At 38.9% G+C, this 22,537-nt stretch overlaps 1 protein-coding gene across 3 annotated transcripts in view; it reads left to right on the top strand.

Annotated features, from left to right (window-relative positions):
- Positions 1-6,764, top strand: part of UMAD1 (UBAP1-MVB12-associated (UMA) domain containing 1) — a 181,621-nt gene extending 174,857 nt beyond the window's left edge. For 2 of the 3 annotated variants that reach the window (XM_074945864.1, XM_074945863.1), the window contains exon 4: positions 2,721-6,764. In XM_074945864.1, coding sequence (XP_074801965.1) covers positions 2,721-2,978 — 258 coding nt within the window. In that variant the 3' untranslated portion in view covers positions 2,979-6,764. The remainder of the gene's footprint in view (positions 1-2,720) is intronic. The other variant, XM_074945862.1, reaches the window with a different exon arrangement.
- Positions 6,765-22,537: the final 15,773 nt, after the last annotated feature.

The raw sequence follows: 22,537 nt of genomic DNA, 5'->3' as shown, positions 1-22,537 counted from the left end.
AAAGAGTCACCAGTACAAAAGTTTTGAGAACCACTGATCTAGAAAGCAGAGGGAAGAGTTGAGTAGCAGACACACACAAAACCCATATTGCAACGGGCTGGCTGAGGATCTGTTAGACTAGCAGAAACCCAACCATACACATATTCTGTTGACAGGAGGCTCTAGAATGTATATGAAGAGAGAGAATATTCCTTCTTTTCAAGGAGATAGGGCCTTCAACTTTGACACCAGAGGCTGGTATGAAAGAGGGAGACCACAACCTGAGTTCAAAGGTAGCCACCTAGAGTGAATCCCAGCAGCTGGGTGGGAGGTTCTTTTTTCACCTGGGCATTGCCTATTGACAGTGGAACACCATCTTTTGTATCTATTCTGGCTACTAAGTTTGTTCACCTGGATATTAGATATCTTGTAAAATTTCCAAACCCAAGGTGAGTGGTAATATGAATTCTGTGATTGTGGATTTTGTGCAGTAGATCCTAAGCTTTAAATTTCTAGCCTTTATCATTGTAAAGAAAGCCTTCCAAATGCAAACCAAATGTAAATGATGGACTACTGCCTTCCTTATTCTGAAACAGTAGTTCTGAGAGGTCAGCATTTCCTTATTAATCTCAGAAGTGTGATGACTCTAAAACCTAATGAATTGTAAATGTTAATGTTAACTCTTTCACTGCAGATCATTTTAGTAGACAGTTATCTAATGTTTCTTTATCCATCATTACTAGATGAGAGGCATCTATTTGCTATCAGATTGCTTTCAAGACATCTCCAGTCCTGCCCACAAGGGGAAAATGCCACCCCTCCCCTTCCCCTTGCCAAAAGACTCAACTGCCTCTTATGATTTCCCTGGAACCAAAATCCCAAACTATCCCCTGCCAAGCAGCCACAACCCTTAGCTTCTCCACAAGAACTATAGTTACGTGTAGTTGACACAGAAATCTAGCATTGCTCATCTTAGCTTTATGATTCCCTTTAAAGTTAATGGGAGTCATGCATCTAAAAACTTGTCCAACTTTTTGAAAATTTATGTTCACGCTGATCGTAGAATTTTACAGTAGAACTTTAAGGAAGCTTAGTAATAAAAATATTCTTTGGGTTTTTCTGTATTTGCATTTACTTGTATATGAGAGTGGTTTAAAGGAGTAAACACGGGGCTGGGAATCGGGAATTTCTGAGTTCTGTTCCATGCTCTGCCATTATTCCCTAACTGGATTTGAACAAGTCACTTAACATCTCTATGTATGTTTGCTCTTTTATAGAATGGAGATACAGTAATCACTTACCTCGCAGAGATGCTGTGAATTATTAATCAAATGTGTGTACAGTGCTTGAAAGATATAAATAGCAATATAATATTTATCTCCTGTAGAGTATTTTTCATCCATAGATCTGAAGTGCTTTACAAAGGAAGGAGGGTTTAGTGTCTGTTTTAAATATGGCAAAACTATAGGATAGAGCAGTGGTTTTCAAACTTTTCAAGTGGTCCGCAAAAAAAAAAAAAAAAAATTGCTGAGGGTCTCAGAGGACCACTTAATGATCTTTCCAAATGTTGTTTGTACTGTTAGCTAACTATTGCAAAGTGTTTTGGATAAAAGCGCTATATTAAAAAAAAGCTTAATAATAATTAATTTTTTTTTGTTTTACAAATAAAAGCACACAACTAATATTTTAATATCAGTAGTCTTACCTTTCTAATGTGGTGGATGTCCCCTCTCTCCCCCGCCACAGCAGCCCCAGAGCTGGGGCTGGGGCTGGGAAAGAGAGGAGGTCTCTTCTTCTCTCCCCCCACCATGGCAGCCCCTGAGCTGGGGCTGGGAATGAAGGTTGTCTCTCCCCTGCAGCCCCAGCCCTGGAGCTGGGAAAAGTCACCTCTTTCTCTGGCCGCCACAACCCCGCATGTCCTAAATTCTCCCCACCCCCTCTTCTCACCCTACTTCCCCCCTCCCACCTACCCCATATTCCCCCCAAGGCCACCACCTCACCTTACAAGTGCTTCTTCTCCAGGGTCCAGGCACCTAATTAGTGGAGCCACACCAGCGCAGCTGCACTAATTAGGTGGGTGGCCCTTCATTCTCTCATGTGCGGCTTCCCAGGTGCGCACCTTAGAGGGAACTATCCGTGGACCACCTGAATGGAGCTCGTGGACCACAGTTTGAGAACCTTTGGGATAGAGATTGTGATTTATCCAATGTCACACAGCAGCTCAGGACTCAAATCTCCCCTAATCCAGTACCCTATCTAATGGACTATATAATTTGTTTAATTTGCATAGCAGGATTTTGAAGTAAACTGCCCAGCTTTTTCTTTTTAGCAGTGCTTGTTCAATAATCTCCGATGGTTACATTGTGCAAAAACTGTGTTTTTTCTTGTTACATGCACTATCACTTTATGTGGTAATTACAGGCACACCCAACCAGTTGAGCAATTTCAGTTTCAAATTAGAAGTATACATTGGTATATTTGTCAATCAGTGTTCACAATTGTATAGTAGGATTATGTGGCCAGAAAAACTGCCATTATTCATTCAGAAAAATCCTTACAGCCTTGGCTAAACTAAGCTTGACTCAAAGAATTGTCATGTTATGCATTAAGAATTTCAATTGTAGTCTACTCCAACCAAACACCACTACTGCATATTATAAATAGGTCACAGTGTTTTCAAGTGTGAAGCTTAGACTTCATAATCTGTATTGTCTAAATTATTGTTCCTTTGTTTTCTTTAGCCAAATACAGAAAAACATTCACATTTGACTGTGGTGGGTGCTGAGGAGGGAAATGAGACAAGTCAACGTTTGGAAAACAATCATTTCATGTCAGAGCTCCTCAATGATGTACCCTTCACCCTAGCAGCCCATGTGCTAGCAGTACAGAACACCTCTAATGGCCTTCCAGACCAGCTGCTCTCCTACAACATCAATGATAATTTATCAAGATTTTGGTATGATTTTACACTTGAAAATTCAGTGCTTTGTGATTTGTAATATGTCTTTATCTTTCTGTCCCTTTGAATGTGCACCTTGACAACTTGAAGATAATTACACAAATATTTTGTTTTGTAACTTAACTGCTTAAATGTTCTTGTGGTATGCCATCTATATAACACGTGCATAAAAACTAAAATAATTAAGGAATAAAACACAGTATGAGATTTTAACATATCATCTTACATTACACTTAAGTAACTAATCTGAAATGCTGAATTTGTTGTTAAAATAGTCAAGCAGAACTATTAGTTTTGCTTAATCCTGTGTAAGAGATCCATCTGTTAATACATTAATTGGTGACTGTCAATAAGTGGACTGTAAATGCACACATTTCATTATTCTTACCTCTGATGTCATGGACTTATGCAGCATTTGATATTTTACTCTGATGCCACAAATGCAAAGCCTATTGTGCATATTTCTTTTTAGACTATCTTTGCTTTTTCCAGGAATGGAAATGTATGCTGATTGTAAATAAAATCATGCTATTTTGCATTATAATAGGCAACCGATGCTCCAGTCTCAAATGCCACTTTTTAAACTTCTGAAGAAAGTTTACAGGTTTAACTTTGTTAGTATGATTGAGTAGATTTTACCACACTCAAAATGCAAAGCTAGTCAGCTTCTCCTTTTTCCAGTAGACCTTGCTGTTCATCTTACCATGTCACTTCGGTGTCTCTCTCTCTCTCTCTCTCTCTCTCTGTCTTTCTCAAGAGTTTTCTCTCTAACTGCCCTGCATTTGCTGTTTTTTCTCATTGCCACATGTGTTCCTGGTTTATGCCTAGATCAGTTTTTCCTTTTTAACCTTTGTGCCCCCAAAGAAGGAAATCTCAGGATATGTACTTTTAATGGTCATACCCTTGTTTTTTTAATTGTGGCCCAAAGATACAGATGGCAGTGTTTAACTACTACAAAACATTATATTGTTCCATACCTAAACATTCATTTCAAGCCTTTTATATGCATATTTTATTATAGCTAAAACCTAACTAAATTGCTGTTGCCCAATGAATTGCTCACTGAAGTCTTTTGTGATGTGTGTGAATAATTTTCTGTGCCATATGCAAGATAAAATTTGTTTTGACTATCAGTAAAAAGTATACATACTGTGCCAACTGTAAGTGGGTATTTTCATAAGAAATGTGTGACATATGATATTTAAAAACATACATACAGATTTTCAGATTTATGTGCTTTTAAGATGTTTGGGATAATAAATACCACAAATGATAGAGAAGCTATGTTGTAATTACATTTTGATTTGTTAAAATGATCCTGTTTTCTCAGATTTTTTTCTGGAAAACCTATGCATTTCATTAGTTTGTTTGCAGTCTATATCTGTTAAGTTTATAAATATGCTTTGAGCTACCTGTTTTCAGGGAAAGTATCCATATTGCACTTAAATAAAAGCTGTGATTACATAATATGTTAACATGGGGGGGGGCTTTCTTTTTAAACATATAAGAGAATGCCATTATTATCTAATGCTTATATATATATTACTGTCAGGATTCTCCCAACAATAGGGGGGATACTGAATAAGTTTAGATAACCAAGAGAATTTTCAGTGTCACTAATAAATATATGGGATATGACCCTCTTTTTTTTTTTTTTTTAAACAAAATGGAGTTTCACATAAGGGACATTATTCATAATCTAGTTTATACTATATTTTCTGTGTTTGTGCCCATAGAGTGCAGTGGCACATCTGGCATTGAGGACGCTGTATTCCGAGGTTACCTTTTGTGATCCAAGAAGTGCTAAGATTTTGCACAGAGGGAAAACAGATTTTTAATAAGTTGGTTAGAACCTATTTCTGTGCTGAATTCCCTGGCTAGTGGGGATGTTAATTAAGTTCTGGTTTTCAGTGCTAAACTCAATTCTCATGTTTCTTTTGCATTTAACCTTTAAACTTTTACCTATTTTGAAAATGGCATATTCCTGTTCAGATTGTTTTTCATCCCATAACTGATATTTGTCCCCAGCTCAGCCATTCCAAGAGCAGAATTGCAAAACAGAGATGAGTGTCCAACAAACCCACAGAACTGGTTCTTTCCACATGAGTAGACTTGTAAATATACTTCTTCCACTCGCCTATAAGATATTTTATTAAATTAAAACATACCTTACTAGAATCCTGCTCTCAAATGCTCACAGACCAGTAAGCCTCTATATGCATAGGAAAAGAGCAAATGAGCACAGGAGAGGAAAGTACACAACCACGACATGAAATACAGTTAGTAGGTCAAACATTTCACCTACAGCCATAACAGTATCTCTTTGGAAGGGTAAAATTTACATACAACAAACCTGCTAGCAATATTCCTCATCATTACCCTCTCTCTAAAAAGCCTAAGGGCTCAAATCACTCTCTTGCTTGACGTGATCCATAAAGAGCGTATACAGAATCCTAATGGTATCCAGATAGTCAAAGTGAATTTTCCCAGTGGGAGATGGAAAATACACCCCCCAAAAAATCTATTAGGAAATAATTCAATTTATGTCCATTAGCTCCTGAGCACTTGTCCACTACTAACATTATGACAACATTACATCATTAGAAAATTAAAGGCTTTAGAATATAGCCATTCAAACCTTAGTCTGAAGAGAGTGATACGTATTTATGTATGTGTTTAATGACCATATGTGTTAAATGGTTAGTAGATGGATGTATATACATTGGAATACATTTGTATTTGTCACTGGTTTGTCAATTTAACAAATACCGAACTGTTTATACAGTGTGGCTTGAATATTTATTTGGCCATAAATGAAGAAATTTAATTTAAAGCAGCATACGAAAATAATCATTTTAATCATTTCTAAGCGGAGATGGTTAATATTAACATTTTAAGTGTCATAAGGTATCATAGTTGCTCTGTTACACGTTCAGTATAAAAAATTCTGGAACAATTCAAAATGATGTTTTCTGTGTATTATGTATCTGAGACAATTTTTTGATAGCTTTGAAGTTTTTCAGTTACAGTACAAAATTGAGTTGTCATCTCAAAAGCTAATGTTTATAGACATTTAGGGTCTGATCCTGTTTCATTGGAGAAAATGGAAGCTTTGCCATTCACTTCAGTAGGTGCAGTAACAGGCCTTTATTTTTTAATAAACAGTTTACCCAGACAGAGTCCCTTTTGGTTTTTTCAGGAGAGGCTTTAAGTGTCATCTATGGTTAACAAAACCTCATTTTGCAAGGGATGTCCTCTATAATGTGTGATGGCTTCCTTATGAATATTTTGTTTAAATCAAACTTAACAAAACATCTTTTATTTCGTCTGAAAAAGATGACTAAATCTTCGGAAAGGCCTAATTTTAAAATGCAGAAGAAAGAGCAAAGTCCACATGTTCAGTGGTAAATCAAAGAATAATTGCATCCAGAACAGCCCGACAGCAGGCTGATCATGAACCAGCCCCTACAAACAGCTCTTTAGCGACAAGCAAAACCAGAAATGGAACTAGATAATAGGATGTACAAGAAATCTGCCAAGGAGACAGCCATAGACACAGTTGCTGCTATTTCCTGGAAAGTACAATCTGAAGCTTGACATCTCAGTGCTGCAGTTTCCAAGTTTACACTTTGTGTGACTACAGGTGTAGGCTTTGGTCCTGGAACAAATATAAAAGGAAGAAGGTAACGAGCATATACAAGAGCATAATTACTGGTGTTTCAAACTCATATACAATTTATATAGAGTTTATTTTTTAACTTCATGGATCCCAGGCAAATTGATGAAGAAAATGTAAATTCTTAAAAGAGCTACAAGGTTTTTATCCAGGAGGACTGTGCTGTTTGCACAAAAGACTAGAATGTATATCAGAGAAACAACTTTTTATGAATTAAACCATCTGATCATCATGCTTTGGGCTTTTTCTTCTCTCTACACCTAGTAGGGGGAAGAATCAGACCTGAAACTATGGGGGTATAAGTCCTTTTCTTCATAGGAAGCTACAGATTGTTCCACCCATTTAACAGCAACAAAGCAATTCCAAATTCCTAGGGTTTTTTTGGCAGGAGTGGGGGAAAGTTCCTGCCCCCTCCTGCACCTGAGCATTGCCAGATATTGTATTATTACATTAGCAAGGTAGCAAAATTTAAAAAATAACTTTAAGTTCTTGAGATATTGACCAAACTATTGAAGAGGAACTTCCCCCTTTATAAACCATTTCAAAGGAAGGTTCTTCTAGCATGCTTTAGCAGGGACAAAGGCTTAACAGGGATAAGCAAAGGACTACAAAAATCAAAGCATGTTCAATGCCTCTCCAGTCCTGTATCTATCCTAGGTCCTTAGGCTGAACATTCTGAAGGTACATGTGGCAACTTTGAATAGTATACTAGAATTAGGCAGGCAGGGTCTGATTTACTCTTGTTAATATATAAAAAGATTCCTTGAAGTGGCTGAGTTTGTCTTCTTCCTTATTTCCCCACTATTTCCACCATTAATCTTACATGTTCCTTACCTGGTGATTAAGTCTGGTAACTATCCCCTTCCTTTGAATCACCTCTGAAGAATTTCAGAATTGAGGACCTTGTCAGTGAGCCACAACTCAGCATCTTTCACAGTGACAAGGTCTCCTTCAGGACTGAGACCCATCCCAGCCTTCATTCCTCCAAAAGATCCATTTGCACAGACCCCACGTTACTGTTTTGCCTTTCTTTTGTCTGAATCTAAAACAAAGAAGAAAGATGTGAACTTTATGGGGAAGCAAATATGCATATCGGAAGGGGGGCAAATTCTCTGTTCAGATTCCCTTTGTACTGCCAGTCAGTTATAGGGATGATGTTTCTAAATTATTGATATTCAAAATGAAGATGTGTGTTTCAGAAGCAGACAAGGTCAGAGGCAAATCTGGTCCTCCAGGAATTACAGTTCATTCAGCCAGGTCACTGGCTATTTCTGGGGCACAGAGATCTCATGAAATCTTTGTCGGTATTTGTAAGGCTGCTCTTCTGCTCACACTTATGTGAGGCTAAAGGCAAAACAGCATTTTCATTCTTCTACACTTTCATGTCTGACAGTCCTACTGAAGAAGCAGTGAGATCCAAAGCACTACCAAATAGATGATGGCCTCTGTGGACACAACTTTTGTTAGAAGAACTCTGCAATGGGCAGTGCCTTCAGTAGTATAGTCCCTTATCCAGATTTACTCTACCAAAAACAACTGGTTTGCTCTGAATTTTTCTCTCCTTTAGAGCTTCACTAATTCTTAAATCCTTTAGTGGGAGTGTCTGAAACTTCTAATTTCGTTTCTCCTACTGTCGTGTCTGAGAATCTACCTTACTTTAGTTATGGGTTCTGGGATATCCTTAGATATATTTATTATTTTTTTCCATTCACTCACTTTCAGGATATTAAAATGTTGTTTGGTTCTTTACAAATAGTTATGAATTAATTCCATGTTTAACAGTTAATAAGTGTTGTTACAGCTTTGAGAGCAAGGCTTTCTCCTGCACCTTTTGTTCTGTCCTTTAGCTGCACGGGAAAGGAGGATGCACAGTAGGAGTGTCAGACGATAGGAGAAAAGAAATTAAAGATAAGACACAATTTTCATTGCATATCATTTTGCTGTAGAAGACCTAACTAACCAAAACTGAAATGTACAAATGAAATGAAGTGCAGTCAGACAGAACGTGGCATATGGGAAGTTAAAGTCAGAAAATAATTGGGGCATTTGTCCCCTCCTCATTCTGTGAACAAGATCTTGAAGGCTTTTTCAAAGAGAAAATTAGCAATATCAGCTATAGCCTCCCTTCTATCATCCTCCTGTTCACTATACCAAAACTGCTCTTGCCACAGTTTCTGTCTAGACCTTCAGGACAGGGACAGTTTCTTTATGTATTTGCACCATACCTAGCACAAAGAGCTCCTGATCCTGGCTAGGGCCTCTGGGCAGTACTGTAATGTAAATAATAGGAGAGTCATGGAGTTAACATTTAATTGATTGCATACATCCTGTCAACATCTGAAAGCAGAGTTTTTGGTTATTTTGTTTTTATCTTTAGCCTTCTCTATTGCAGGCCTGTGGTCTGAACGCTTTCAACATACCAAAACATGAAGGTAAATATTCTAATAAGGTTTACTACTTACCCGTCAAATAGTATGAGGGAGTAGCTCAAAGATAGTTAGATTTTCCTTAACCCTGGTACATAGTAGACACAAATCTGACAGATTCTTTCAGAGAAGCAAAGGCTTATGGGCAGCCCAGAATTGTGTTGTTTTTTTTTTTTTAAATAAACAAGCAGTTGTGAAGATTTCAGTATGTAGTCTAGCTTATGTGGACAAATTGGAAAGACCTTTCCTAGTTCTACAACAAAATGCAGCATCCGGTGGTGTCAGTGGAAGTTGTGATATCCCCAGAACGAGGCAGTAGTTGTAGTGCAGAGAAAAGAGGGCTTAGTTCAGCCAGCCAGTTCAATTCAGTTTTATCTTTGTTGCAAAGATAAAATAAACTCTTGAGATCAAAGATCTTACTTGCAAGGATGTCCTGTTAAGTCAGTTGACACATACACATCAGTATTAAGACATAAAAGAAACTGCTTATAAGTAAGCAACAAATATATGAACCTCAGTAATTAACATCTCACATGCAACTATTTGTAGAAATCATCATTACACATTCAGTGCATCCATTCAAACTCAAATGTTTATATAGCAGTTTGTAAAGGTCAGTTCTGGGCATTCGTCTAAATCCACTGGAAAAGAATTCCAAAAAAGATGAAGTACAGCATTCAAAGAATCTTAGCCTAGACAGACCAAGCAAAAAGGCCTCCAGAAGTGGTATGGAAAATATTTTATTTAAAGAGACAGGTGTTTTATTAGAAATAAAGAATTGTAAAAGGTGCATAAAGTAGATATAAGGTCATGTACTAGGGTCCTCGTAAGAGACTATTACCCACCCAGTTATTATTTCTGCTGGACTAGCTATTGCATGATCATTTTAACAAGAATAATCCCACTGGTCCTTTCCCTCAAGCAAGTTGCACAATATGTGATGCTTTTGGTTTGTGCCATACTTTCCTTCCTTTCAGCTGCCATTATGAGCTACTAATGTATCAGCATAAATTGTTGTTCTCGCCCAAAGATTTGAGACAGTTTTGGTTGCCCCACTAACTTTTTAGATAGACTTTTTCCCGCAAAGGTTTAATATTTAACTTGCTGGCTAAGTGGTACTGTGGATCTTTCTATTGTTACTTGTTTTGCTTTTTCTCTCTTCCATAATGTCAAAATATAGTTCACCCTTGTTCGATCTTACCTTCCGTTAAATTAATATTGCTTAATGTTAAACTACATATAGCCTCCTTTTTAAATGGTAGTGTGGAGTAGATTTAAATATTATAAAAAGGAAAGCCAGATTTTTAAAACACGATGTCATTTTACTCTTATGTAATTTTACAGAATAATTTATAGATGTCAGATTCTGATGTTACTCATGTAATTTAGACTAGAATCTGGCCCACGTTTTTAATCCTGTATCTGTATTATTTAATTTTAATGTTCTGGGAGGGGGGGGAATTGTGGCAACAGATGTGGCATTAAGGAAGGAATTTAAAATACCTTCCTAGATTTTGTGTTTCTGGAGTTAGAATAACTGGGAGAAAAATCCTCCCTCACACTATAGGCATTTCTGTATTTTATTTTATGTTGCATGTACTGTGCAATAGATGCATCCATTTTTCCCACAGATAAAGTAAACAAAGTAACAGATTTATGGAGACTAAAAGTGATTTTTAAAAGTTGCGATCACCTTTTTTTTCCCCCCAATGTGAGAATAATAGATGTTACTGTTGGTTAGTAAAATTGCCATTTTGAGTATAGACCTTAAATGCTTTATACCACTAAAAAGTAATAAAAGCTGTCATTAGACATAAGAATTTCAACAAAAATAATCTCCATAATTTAAAAAGAAAGTTTTAAATCTTTATTACTTCTATATACATGATTAAAATATTACGTTAGATGAGCAAAGGTGATCAATGAGCTTTTTTAATTAAAAGAATACCTAGTGAAACTATTTCTACCCTCGTTAAATTTACCACCACAATAACTTAATCTGACTAGAAATTTCCCTAGCTGTTAATTTGTACATACCTAAAAACAACTCTAGGAATAAAACCTTTGCTCACCCAAAATTGTCTTTTTGCTCTAAATTATTTCCATTCACACTTATGAAGCAATCTAAATTATTTCCATTCACACTTATGAAGCAATCAGTAGTTCTTGTACAGTTTTTTTTTAAATTATTTCTTATATGCAACATTCAGCCTATCCAGTCTTTGCATCTTCAGTAGGGTAACTAGCATAAGAAGAGTAGCTACTGTAAGGTGCAATCCTGCATTCTCAGGGAAAGGCACTGGGGAATCTAAATAGAACTTTTGCATTTCTACCTTTTGGGCTTCTGTGAAATTAACGGTGCCCCCTAATTCAGTGTTCTTCTCTATCATCTTCATGGGCAACAATTTTAGCCACAGGTTTTCTCCTCTATGTTGGTGGCAGACCACATGGCAGATCCTCAGATGGTAAAAACTGTCGTGGCTCCACTGAAATAACTGACAAGTTACACCAGCTGAGGCTCTCTCCTCATACCTGTTGCCTTGGCTAGGGCATAAGATTTTGCCTTCTAAGCCTTTCCCAGATTACTCTGCCTAAGGAGTGTGAACAGCAGGCTACAGACTTCCATCATGAAGCTTTTTCAGTCACCCCTGCTCTTATTTTAACTTTAACTACCTTATTTCAGTTGGGACTTCAGTTCCATTAAAGAGAATCAGCAAACTTATTCCTTGGAGCTTTGGAAAAGATGTTTTACTAAGGCATTCTCCTGTTGCCAATCTTGCTCCTGGGCCAAATATGTCTATGAAGGAGACAAGGGGGAGAAACAAGGACAGGAAATGCAGTGTGTGCTCAGTTCACCTACACCTGTCACAGAAAGCTGGCTTGTCTACTTGCCAAGATCTCCAGTAGCAGGGAGGAGAGTCCAGATCACATAGGAGAGCTGATTCTTACAAAGCAATGCTGGGGAAGGATTCTCTCAGTGTCTAAAAGGGGTCTGTGAATCCACCCTCCGTTTGGCATATGAAGGTGGCATAATGGGAGTTTCCCAGTAGGTCCATAACACCCAGCCAGCTGCTCCAGAGATTTTCCATTGTACCAAAGAACAAGAGATTCCAAAGTTGGAAGCAGCAGCACCTCACTAATCAGACAGTAATTCCAGTGGAGGGTGAGTTCTTGCCTAGAGATCCTGCAGATAGGAAGATAATTGTGTCTCTGGGCAGACGATGAGGTAATTGCATCAGCTCCTTTTGGCCTCCACTGCATTATTGTGTTTGAAATAGCTGTCATGGTTTGGACAAACTGACAGTCTCCCTCCCCAATTTACAATAAAAATGAAGGCAATGATGAAAAATATCTTCTTTGAAGCATCATTTGCAACAGATATATCCCTGGACTCTGAAGTTAGTGACTTATTCACTGGCCTCCAAACCAGTAGCCCACTGTGTTTGAGAGACCATTCAAAACTGATATCTGGGCAAGAAACCCTATAAGACTACCACAGCGATCTGGATCAATGTTTGAATCATGAGCCCATACAAGGCAAAAGTAGCAGCTCCACACAACAACATCACAGCTCATTAAACTGGGGGATCTGAAACATCATTAGCAGCAATGTCAAATGCTTTGCATGAAAACAAATGGAAGGCAGCAACTTGACTTTCTGTCCACATGTCTGAGACACTGCAAAGTAGGTATCCTGTGGATTCAGCATCTGTCAGGAGAGTCAAGTAGTGGTAGCTCCATAATCCCTTGGCTGCTTCTGCGCTGTCATTATTGTACATAACTATTGATCCTATCCTTTTCTGACCCAGATATGGCCTTTAGTGCTGTGAACATGTCATTGTTAGAATGATGGGACATGAAGGGAACAGAGAGGAGAGAATATTTTTTACCTGAGAATTTTCTTGCTTAGACCCTCCATATCCTAGAATCAGATTCCCACAGAGAATTATTTCTGAATAGTTGTAGAATTAATGTCCATGTCTTCAGGCCTGTTATTGATAATGAAAGGCCCTATTAGAAATGGAAATTAGTTTAATTTATAATTAAGTATTTTGATAAGAAGTTTAGTATTTTGTACACTTGAAAACTACAATTCTGGGAAAGCATGGTGGGATGCTCTTCTGCCCTCAATAGGGTAAAAGGCCTGGTCTGTTGCCAGCTACCTAGAAGGGAGGAGAAAATCAGTCAAACACTGTTCCAAGAAAATAAATTCTCAAATAAAACAAATTTTCCATTTATTCATGCTATACACTCAAAGTGCAGTGGACAACACTAAAAGGTGGAATGGTTTGGAGGAAGACTAATTCCTAATGATCTACATCTCTGAAATGGACTCATATGAAAGAGATTTGCATTACTGTGTGTAACTGAAAGACAATAAAACCAACCAACTAGTATTTGCAGTTTAGTGTCCGGATTTTTTTTTCAAAGATGCTGAGCGCTCACAAGTCCCATTTATGTGACTAGAGCTGGGTTTGCTCAGTATTTTCTGAAAATCATGTAAAAGGTTCCTGCATCTTTTTTTCACTCTAGAGGAGATCTTTTGAGATAGAGGAGCAACTCCAAAAGGGCAAAACATTCTAGCTCAAATTTTGACTTCAGCAGATTTGCTCCAAATTTACACTTGTTTAACTGAGGACAGAATTTGGCACCAAATGTTTAGATCTCTTGCCGTTGACTAAAGTAGTTAAATTAACATTTCTAAAAGAATTTCTCATTTTAAAGACAATACCTCTTAGTATGGGTGCTTTATAAAAATGTGTAATATTGATTTTATACTGAAAAAAGGTTGACCTCACGAAAATGCAAAAAAATGCAAAACTATCAATTTATGCCAGTGTGTGGAGCAGGGACACTTCTCTACCAAGGAATGAAGTTGATCACTGAGGGGTAAATTCTGCCACCTTTACTAACATTCTGTAATAGTTTGTTCTTCTTCCTGCACCACTGAAATCAATGGGACTACTCAGAGTGAGTAAAAGTTGCAGAATCTGGCCAGGGATACAGTGCTCACTAATTAATGGCAGGACTAGGAGCACTGCCTATTATTAAGGTTTTTGGTTGCACTTTTCCCCTCACCTTCTTATCTATGCACTCCCTATCCATGGCCCCACAAAGTCATGGGACCTCCTGGTCAGCCTCCTCCTGGCCCTGGCTAAAATGGCCATCTATAAAACCAGGGAGAGGAGGTTGGTCAGTGGGGTCTCCTGTGACTGTGGGGCCTATTTCCGATCGTCCGCTCACGCATCCGGGCAGAGTTCCTCTGGGTGGCGTCCACTGGCTCCCTTGACGCCTTTGAGGAGCAGTGGGTGCTGTCCAGGGTTCTCTGCTTGGTGTCCCCGTCAGGTTCCCTTTGTTTGACCCTTTGACCTCACTCCTGTCCCTGTTATTTCATTAGTTGTCCCCCGGAATCACTTGACTTCCAGGTCCTGTGGATCCTCTCCTTAGGCAGATGGGGGGTCCTTTAGCAGTGGGCGGGCTTCTGCCCACCCACTTCCTGGATCCCAATAGGATTAAGGTTGCCCAACACTTCCCATTATAAAACCCTGTTTTCAGTTGCTTATTACATTGCCAAACTTTAACCATTTGGGCTGAAGTTTTCCATGATAAGTATTTGTCTTAGGCTGAATGTGTTGGAAAATTCAGCCAAAATGGTTCCACTATTTCCAAGAATGAAGCTAGGAGAAAAGTACATAGTTTTGCCCATTTAAAAAAAATTCTGATTACCATTTCTTTAAAAAGCTCTCGTCTCCCCCTCTCCCTCCCCCCCCCCCCCATTTTGGAACAGGGATTTAAAATTTGTCAGGATGGCAGCCTTTGTGTCAGGGATGTGGCTTCTGCTGTCCCCATGACAATCTGCCCAAATTTTGCTTAATTGTAAGCTTTTGAAAAATCACAATTTGCACATGGTCAGTAGAGACTTAAATTTTTACAACTAAATTCCTTGAAGATTCCATGTGTATAACTATGCACCAGCCCAGGGCTGAGCAGGACTTTTTCTGCAACTGCAGTTTTGGGCTGCCACAGGCCTTGCCATATCTGGGTTTGAGCATCTGAACTTAGGGAAGGAATGCTCTTTCCTGTTTTCTGAGTAGCCCCCTCGTAGGCCCATGCAGCACAGAGGATGAAGCTGCCTGATCTAAATGCAGAGAATACAAGAGCCAGATGTGCAGGTGAGAGGAAGGAGTAGACTAGAGGGGGAGGCAGAAATTAAGATTAGAGACTGATGAGCGGAAAGGGAGGAGAGACAGAGACTGATTGGGAAAGGAGATTGGGACGAAAACCAGTGGGGCAGGGGTAGGAGGTAAGGGAGAGGCATGGGTGGGGATGGAGAATTGTGACTGACTGGGCAAAAAAATTGGAACAAGGAGCCCAGGAAGGGATATTGGGACAGGGAGCCAGTGGAATGGGGAAATGTAGAGGTCAATTGGAAGTGAAGGCAGGGAGGAGAGAAATCAAATAAGAAGTCTGGAGAGGGGGGACCTAGGCCTGGCTGGCAAGGAGCTGGGGAATGTGGGGAGGAGAGAGATGGGAATGGTTGGGCAGTGGGATTGAGAATGTAGACAGGTGACACTGGGAGTGGGATGAGAAGCCCGAGGAGTGGAGACTGGGACTGGCTAGGTGAGGAGAAGGAGGCTGGAAAGAGGAGACCGACATGGGGGAAAGATGAATCTGGGACAACTACAGGTTGGAGGGGGGCAGGGAAGAAGGGTCACAGCTGTGGGAATGGACAGAAGAATCTGTGTCCACTAGGGAACATTCCCCTCCATAGCCTGCTGTTAGTAAGTATTTGTGAAACACACTAGCAAAGTGTCCCATCCCCCTCTAGTGCTGCTCCACATAGAGGATGACAACCTGCTACTGCTGTCAGTCACTCAAGTCTGTACAACTGCTCTTAATGGTTCCAACCCTGCCTATGATTCATGTGGGTGTCAATATGATGCCGCATGATGGAATATCTCTTTTTTGTTTGTTTTTTATAAAAACTGAAAAATTACATACAAATAAATTACATTAAAAAGATTATTAAGGTTGCAAAGTCAAGTAGTCAAAAGTTAGGAAATGTCAGAATTATGGTTGCCTGTGCAACCATAATTTGCCCCCCTTGTGCAAATGAATTATGATGCAGTCTTTAATCATATGATTCACATACTGTTTTTTCAGGACCCCTGCCTCATTCATTGCACAGAATGGACGGTGTTCACTTAATGAACACTTTTTTTCTCCTAATTGTTCAGTGTGTAGCTCCCATGCCTTGTTTACTGCATATTAGTCCAACTATTCAATGTGGGAATCTCTCCAATGACTTTAGTGGTCTTTGGATTAGGCCCATTTAAGAAATCACTGAGCAATCCCACAAGAACAATAATAATTATAGGGGTCATGAGAAGGTGTGTGGGGTTGTAGACAACGATAAAATACTTTTAAAAAATCATCCTCTCAAATAAAACAAATGGAAGGGTGTAAGAGAAGGGAAGGATAAAAAGAGAAATTCTGCAAAAGAAGTATGCATAAATTGTAAGCTCCTTGGGGCAAGGACTGTCTTTTTGTTCTGTTCGTACAGTGCCTAGCACAATGGGGTCCTGGCCCATGATGGGGGCTCCTGGGTGCTATGGAAATACAAATAATAATAATTATAGTCAAAAATATCTTCAGAAAACAAAAGTTTCCTAGTGTTGCTTAAAAATGAAGAATGGACGGAGGCTGTTGCTATGGTCAGGCAAGTTCTGCATGCTGGGGGTCACCATGATAACAGTGCAATGGCCTTAATATTTCTGGCAAACAGTGGAAACTCTGAATAGTGTAAGAAATACCCCTCAGCAGGAGGCTCAAGAAGGAGACTTCGCATCTATCCAGGGCCAACCCCATGAAGCACTTTAAAAGTCAGGAAGACCAATTTAAAAATCAATCTGCCGCTTAAAAGGCCAACAAGTAAGAGAGGGCAGGATAGGTGTAATATAACCACAGTCGCTTAACCCACTGACCAAATGTGCAACAGCATTCTGTACAAGTGGCAAATGATGGAGAAGCACTATTCAAAAACCTGTGGGGAAGGCATTAAAATAATCAAGGCACATGGTCCCACAGACACATGTTGCTGTTACGAGACTGTCAAAAGATAATAAGGGTATTGCCTGGGAAAGTGAAAAACTCAGACCTCATCCAGCATGTCTTTCTATGGAAAGGGTGTGGCTGAAGTTGATGCCACGATTCTTTCCCTGGTTCACTACTTTAGAACATTTCCCATAATGTATTGATGCTTCTCAGCCTGAGGATACTTGGAAGATAGGATCAAACTTCGAGAGATGCTGAATGCTAATTTTATGTCATCACCAGTTAACACTTGTCCCCCAGGTAAGGAAGAACAGATATGACAGGGCAATAACCCCATTAAAGCTATTCCAGAACACTGTCTAGGTCTTCCAAGGTATTCCAGACCCCATCTCATTCCTTGTATTATTCCATACTATTTACAGATCTACAAAATAACTCCAATAACTTGCCTTGAAATAACTCCTAATCTCTAAATAGTTCACCTTTATACTCGCAACTAGAGCTGAATGGGAACCAGATTTTCTGTTTCACAGGAAATCCTATAAATTTAAAGAAAGTTTCCATTCTGGAACAAAACAAAAAGTTCAAAATTTCCCACAAAACAAAATTAATTAGGATGGATAGAAATGTTTTGTTTCAGTCAAATCAAAACACTTTGTTCCACCTTTGACATCTTAAATTTTTTATAAAAGAAATTTCTGTACAAAAAGTCATTTTGAAACAAACGTTGAAATATTCCCTTCCATTAATATGAAAATGCCATTGAACTGACATAATTGAAATGCTTCATGTCTTCTTTTTTTTTACAATGGAAATTTGTCTAAATCAACACACTTTCAATTTATTGGCATTTTCATATGGAAAAATGTTGTTGGAAAATTCCTGACTGGCTCTACTCACACCATGTTTACGCCTTCATTTGAAAGAACCCACTGAACATGTTCAAAGAGAAAAGCACCTATACAACTTAAAACTTTCTCCAGGCTTTTCCTAATTCTCAACTCAGGTACTGTCAAATTCAGGGTAGCTGCTACATCTACAGACACTCAGAAGGAATTTTCACTCAGATGACAAAAGGGATGCTCTTGACTAGGTATGGCAGCACCTGCTTTCTTTTTTCCAGGCCACTTGGGACACAGGTAACACATTGCATAGCAGAACCTATTAAGAGTTTCAGTTCACTGTATTTCAGTTAGTTGTAACCTTACCCTTTCATTCTCCTTCTATTGCCCTTTAAAACAGATTCATACTCTACATATTGTAAATTTCCATGTTGTACCGAACAAACAATGCTATTAATGGCTGTGCAACCACCAGTAGGAAAGTACTGTAAAGTATATTTTAACTTCAGGAAATAGGACTGATTTCACAGTAGATGCTAAGTGTTGCCTGTATCACTCTCACCTGTGTTTCTCTAGCTCTTCACCAGGAAACTTTTAGAAAACAACATATAGGCTATGGAAATTTTTTTTTAAATAGTGTTCTCTTTTGGAACATTAATCTCTATGCTTACTAGGCCTCTCAAGTTTTGGCTTAGTTCCTGTATAATTAAACCTTTCAGCTCAGTTAATTCTGTGAAGGACAAGTTGAATAAGCCTGTGAGCATAAACAGATTGGTGGAAGGAATTTTTCTCCAGCATACAACATTGAACGATTGCTAATGGTGTATTCTGTGTGTGTAATGGGTGAGGAGAATGTGTGCATTTCTCTCAAATATCACTGACCCTTGCCAGAGGCAAGATACTGACTTGATGGATCAAGTCCATGTTCCTAAGCCCATGTTTTTTTATATTCGCTGTCTTCCTATCATAGATCTTTTCAGAGCTGGCTTCCTGTGTTGTGGTTCTTGGGACTTCTAAGGGCACCATCAACTGGAAATTCATGGTGGGTACTACATCTACAGGGCCTCACTAGAATGATTTTTTCACAGGGAAGGTGAAAGAGAGATGAATTATGCTCTTGATTAGATAAGAGAGCAGCTGCTTTTTCTTTTCTAGGCCAGTCAGTTTCTAAAAATGAACTAAGGCCCAGAGCCATAACACGGCTGATACTCTGAAAGGTACTTCGGAAGCTAAGTCCCACTTTTAGGCACCACTGTGATCCACAAAACCCCACTCAGCTGCCACCTAACCCTGTAGTCGCCTAAACTTACTTGACATCTAAATTTCCATTGTTAAAGTTCCTTAAGTGCCCTTGTTTCTGCTTCTGGGCATGCACGATGCTGCCTAATGCTGGATATTTGGACACATATCTCGCATCCAAAGCCCAGAATGATCCACATACCAGGGGAAGATAAGCAAAGGAGTGCCTATCTCACCTATCGGGCCCTATTGGGTGGGTGTGCTTAGCACCGCCTACGAACTGGGTCTGATTCAAAATCTGGCAGCAGGAGGAGGGGTGGAGGTGCCCACTTATAAATTTTAGTCCAGTGGCTAGAGCTATCACTTGGGATGTAGGAGGTTCAATAACCCTCTCTGCCTGAGGAGGAGAAGGGAGACCCCCTGTTCAAATCCTACCTCTCAAGGGAGTGCTCTAATTATTGAGCTGTGGGCTATTCTGATGTGGGCCTTCCGCAACCTCTTCTGTTGAAGCAGTTCCACTATGTATAAGTACTTAGAGCCAAAGAGAGTGTGAGAATGATGCTGTAGCCTGGTGGGTAGGAGACCCAGTATCCAGTTCCCCTGCTCCAGACACTCTTTATTTATTTATTTATTTATTTATTCACAGTGCAATTGCTTCAACAGAAGAGACTGAGGGAGACCCATATTTAGACTATCTTGTAGGGCACTCTGGTGGGGATTGGGAGACCCCTGTACAAGTTCTTTCTCCCCAGGGAGGGGGAACTGAACCTGTGTATTTTCACATCCCAGGTGATTGCTCTAACCACTGGGCTAAAAGTTATAAGGTGGACACCACCTCCTCTGACTACTGTATGTGGAGTTAGACAGGCACCTAACCTGTTCTCACAAGAAATTACTTAGATGATTAAGCCACGTGACTCCAGGAGAAGGGATCTGGTTGTGGATTGATAGCAAAGATAGATGCCTCCTTGCAGCCCAGACTTAAGCATCTAACTTCATGAGAGGGGCAGGGCTTAGGACATGCCCTCTTATCAGCATCTCCCATTGGCCAGCTTAGGCAGCTCCCTACCAACCTTGCTGACTTCTGTGGATAGCGTTCTTAGGTGCCTGTCTCTCTTCATTCATTGTATAGGGAGCCTAAGTGCCTAACAGATTTTGTGGATCACGTTGTTCCAGTGATTTTCTAAGTGCCTAAAAGTTAGTCGTTTCAATGCTCAGTTTCATCATCCAAATCCCTTTGTGGATCTGGGACTAATTCTGCCTCTGAAATACTCTGCCAACTTTTGTGGTTGTACAATCACATTTTCCTATGATTGTTTTTTATTTCTTCTTTATTGCTGTGTGAAAGACCCACAAAGACAACAGAGGAAACTGAGTGATTATAAAGAAGAAACAATGAAACTATCTTAGATAGTTAAATGCTCAAAGTAAAGAGACTGAAAAAATAGAGAAATATTTTGGATCTGATATTTTAGTTACAGTAATCTCAAGTGTTACTTGGATCAGCTACATAAAGTTTTCAGACAGAAGTGTAATTAAGTTGATGTTATGTCGAATCATTCTTTAGAACTAATCTGAAGTTGTGTTTCCTTTTGCCAGTTACTTCCTAGGGCCAAATTTTTAAAGGTATTTAAGTGCCTAGCAATGCAGATAGGTGCCTGTCTGCATCTTTAGACAACTGTTTTTGGAAAACAAAAATAGAACTGACAAAGTTTTCCAATATTTTGTCCCTATCAGCCTGTTTCTGAGAGAGTAATAGAAATACAGAGGCTTCTGTACATAAAAAAGCCAAAATTATTAAATGGAGAAGCCAAGTGCTACTCTAGCCAAGTAAGGACCCTAATTAGCAAATTAAAGGGGTTCAGTGTCAAAGGCACAGAAATGCATACAAGGCTGCAGAAACCGTGGTTTATAAGTATGGAAGGTGGATTTGTGTGTGTATGTATTTTGTTAAATCCTAAGGCTGGTGAAAATAAAGGGAGAATTAAATGAGTTACAGGGCTTTGTTTGAAAGGTATTTTTATAAAACAAAATAACAGTAATATTCAGGCACATAAACATGAGAGCTTTAAATATTGCTACTGTCAATAACTACCCCCCTCTTCTTCCTGCCCCCAAAAAGAAAAAAAGCAGCAACGAAGTAAATGTGTCAGTGAGGAATAAAAGTGATAAATAGTTTGTAAAGTGAAGTCAAGTGGAAAATTACCCGGAGAAATATATCAAAAATGTGTTCAATAATCTGGTTTAAGAAATCAAAAAGTCTATTTTGACCTTCAAGTGATTCTTTCCTAACTAAGAATAATAGGTTGTAAAATGTGCAAGGCTGGATAAGATTAAAGAAATCTAAATTGTTACATGTTACACATTTAGACATTAAACTGTTTGCAAGATAGGGCTTTAGAATGTAGGTTTCAATTCCCACTTTTATAAAGTTTTGTCAGCATAGCGTCCTCTAGCCAAATGACTTATTCTTTCAAAGCTGATATTTTTTTCCCAAAAATATTTAATTCTTTTAACACTGCTAGTAAATTTATATGCTGACATTTTGTTGAGGTTGTTGAAATGCACTGCTAAAGATCATTCCAATTTTCCCTCGATTTCATGTTCGTGTTTCCATAGTGTATTGACTGTTTTACACTCTTAATTTTTTCCCATTACAGGCTTAGTCACATGGGCCTTTATACAAATTACCATAAATTAATATAAGTCTTCATCAGAAAGAATGACCTATGGAGATGAGTAAAGGTAGTATGAATTATTAAATTGTTTATAGAGATCACATCTAAAAGCAAGATTGAACCAACAGGAGTGTGCCTAGAGAAAACAACTATAACACTATGTAGATTGAGAAACTAAATCCTTCCTCTTACCAGCAACTAGTCTTAATACATAACCATTATAATACACCTTTCTCAAAATTCCTGAAGCTGCTAAACTAGAGGAAGATTATTGTTCTTGGTAACACAATGCAACAGCATCAGACGGAGGAGGCAGTCTCCAGGGAAAGGAAAGAATAGGAACCTCTGAGGGAAGTCTAAGGCAGTGATAGGTCATGTTGAATTTAACTTCTACCTCCACAACTGGTAGGGTCCAGATGCCTGAGAACAGTATTCTTTTTTTACTGTGTCCTCAGATGAGGGGTTTGGAAGCATGGGTGCAATTGCTTCATGTTCTGATTCTCTAAACCAATTCACCTGTCATTTCTAGTGTTCCTTTTTGCTCATCAACAACAAAACTTTAATTAACTACCAAAGCTAAATGCTATTTTCATTTGCAACCTGTGCAACCCCACTGAAAACAAAGGAGTGGCACAGGTGTAACTGAGTTGGAATTTAAGACTGTACATTGCACAGGTGTAATT

The sequence above is a fragment of the Natator depressus genome, chromosome 2 (assembly GCF_965152275.1).
Source record: "Natator depressus isolate rNatDep1 chromosome 2, rNatDep2.hap1, whole genome shotgun sequence".
NCBI lineage: Eukaryota > Metazoa > Chordata > Testudines > Cheloniidae > Natator > Natator depressus.
This window is presented reverse-complemented; position numbering and strand designations above follow the sequence as displayed.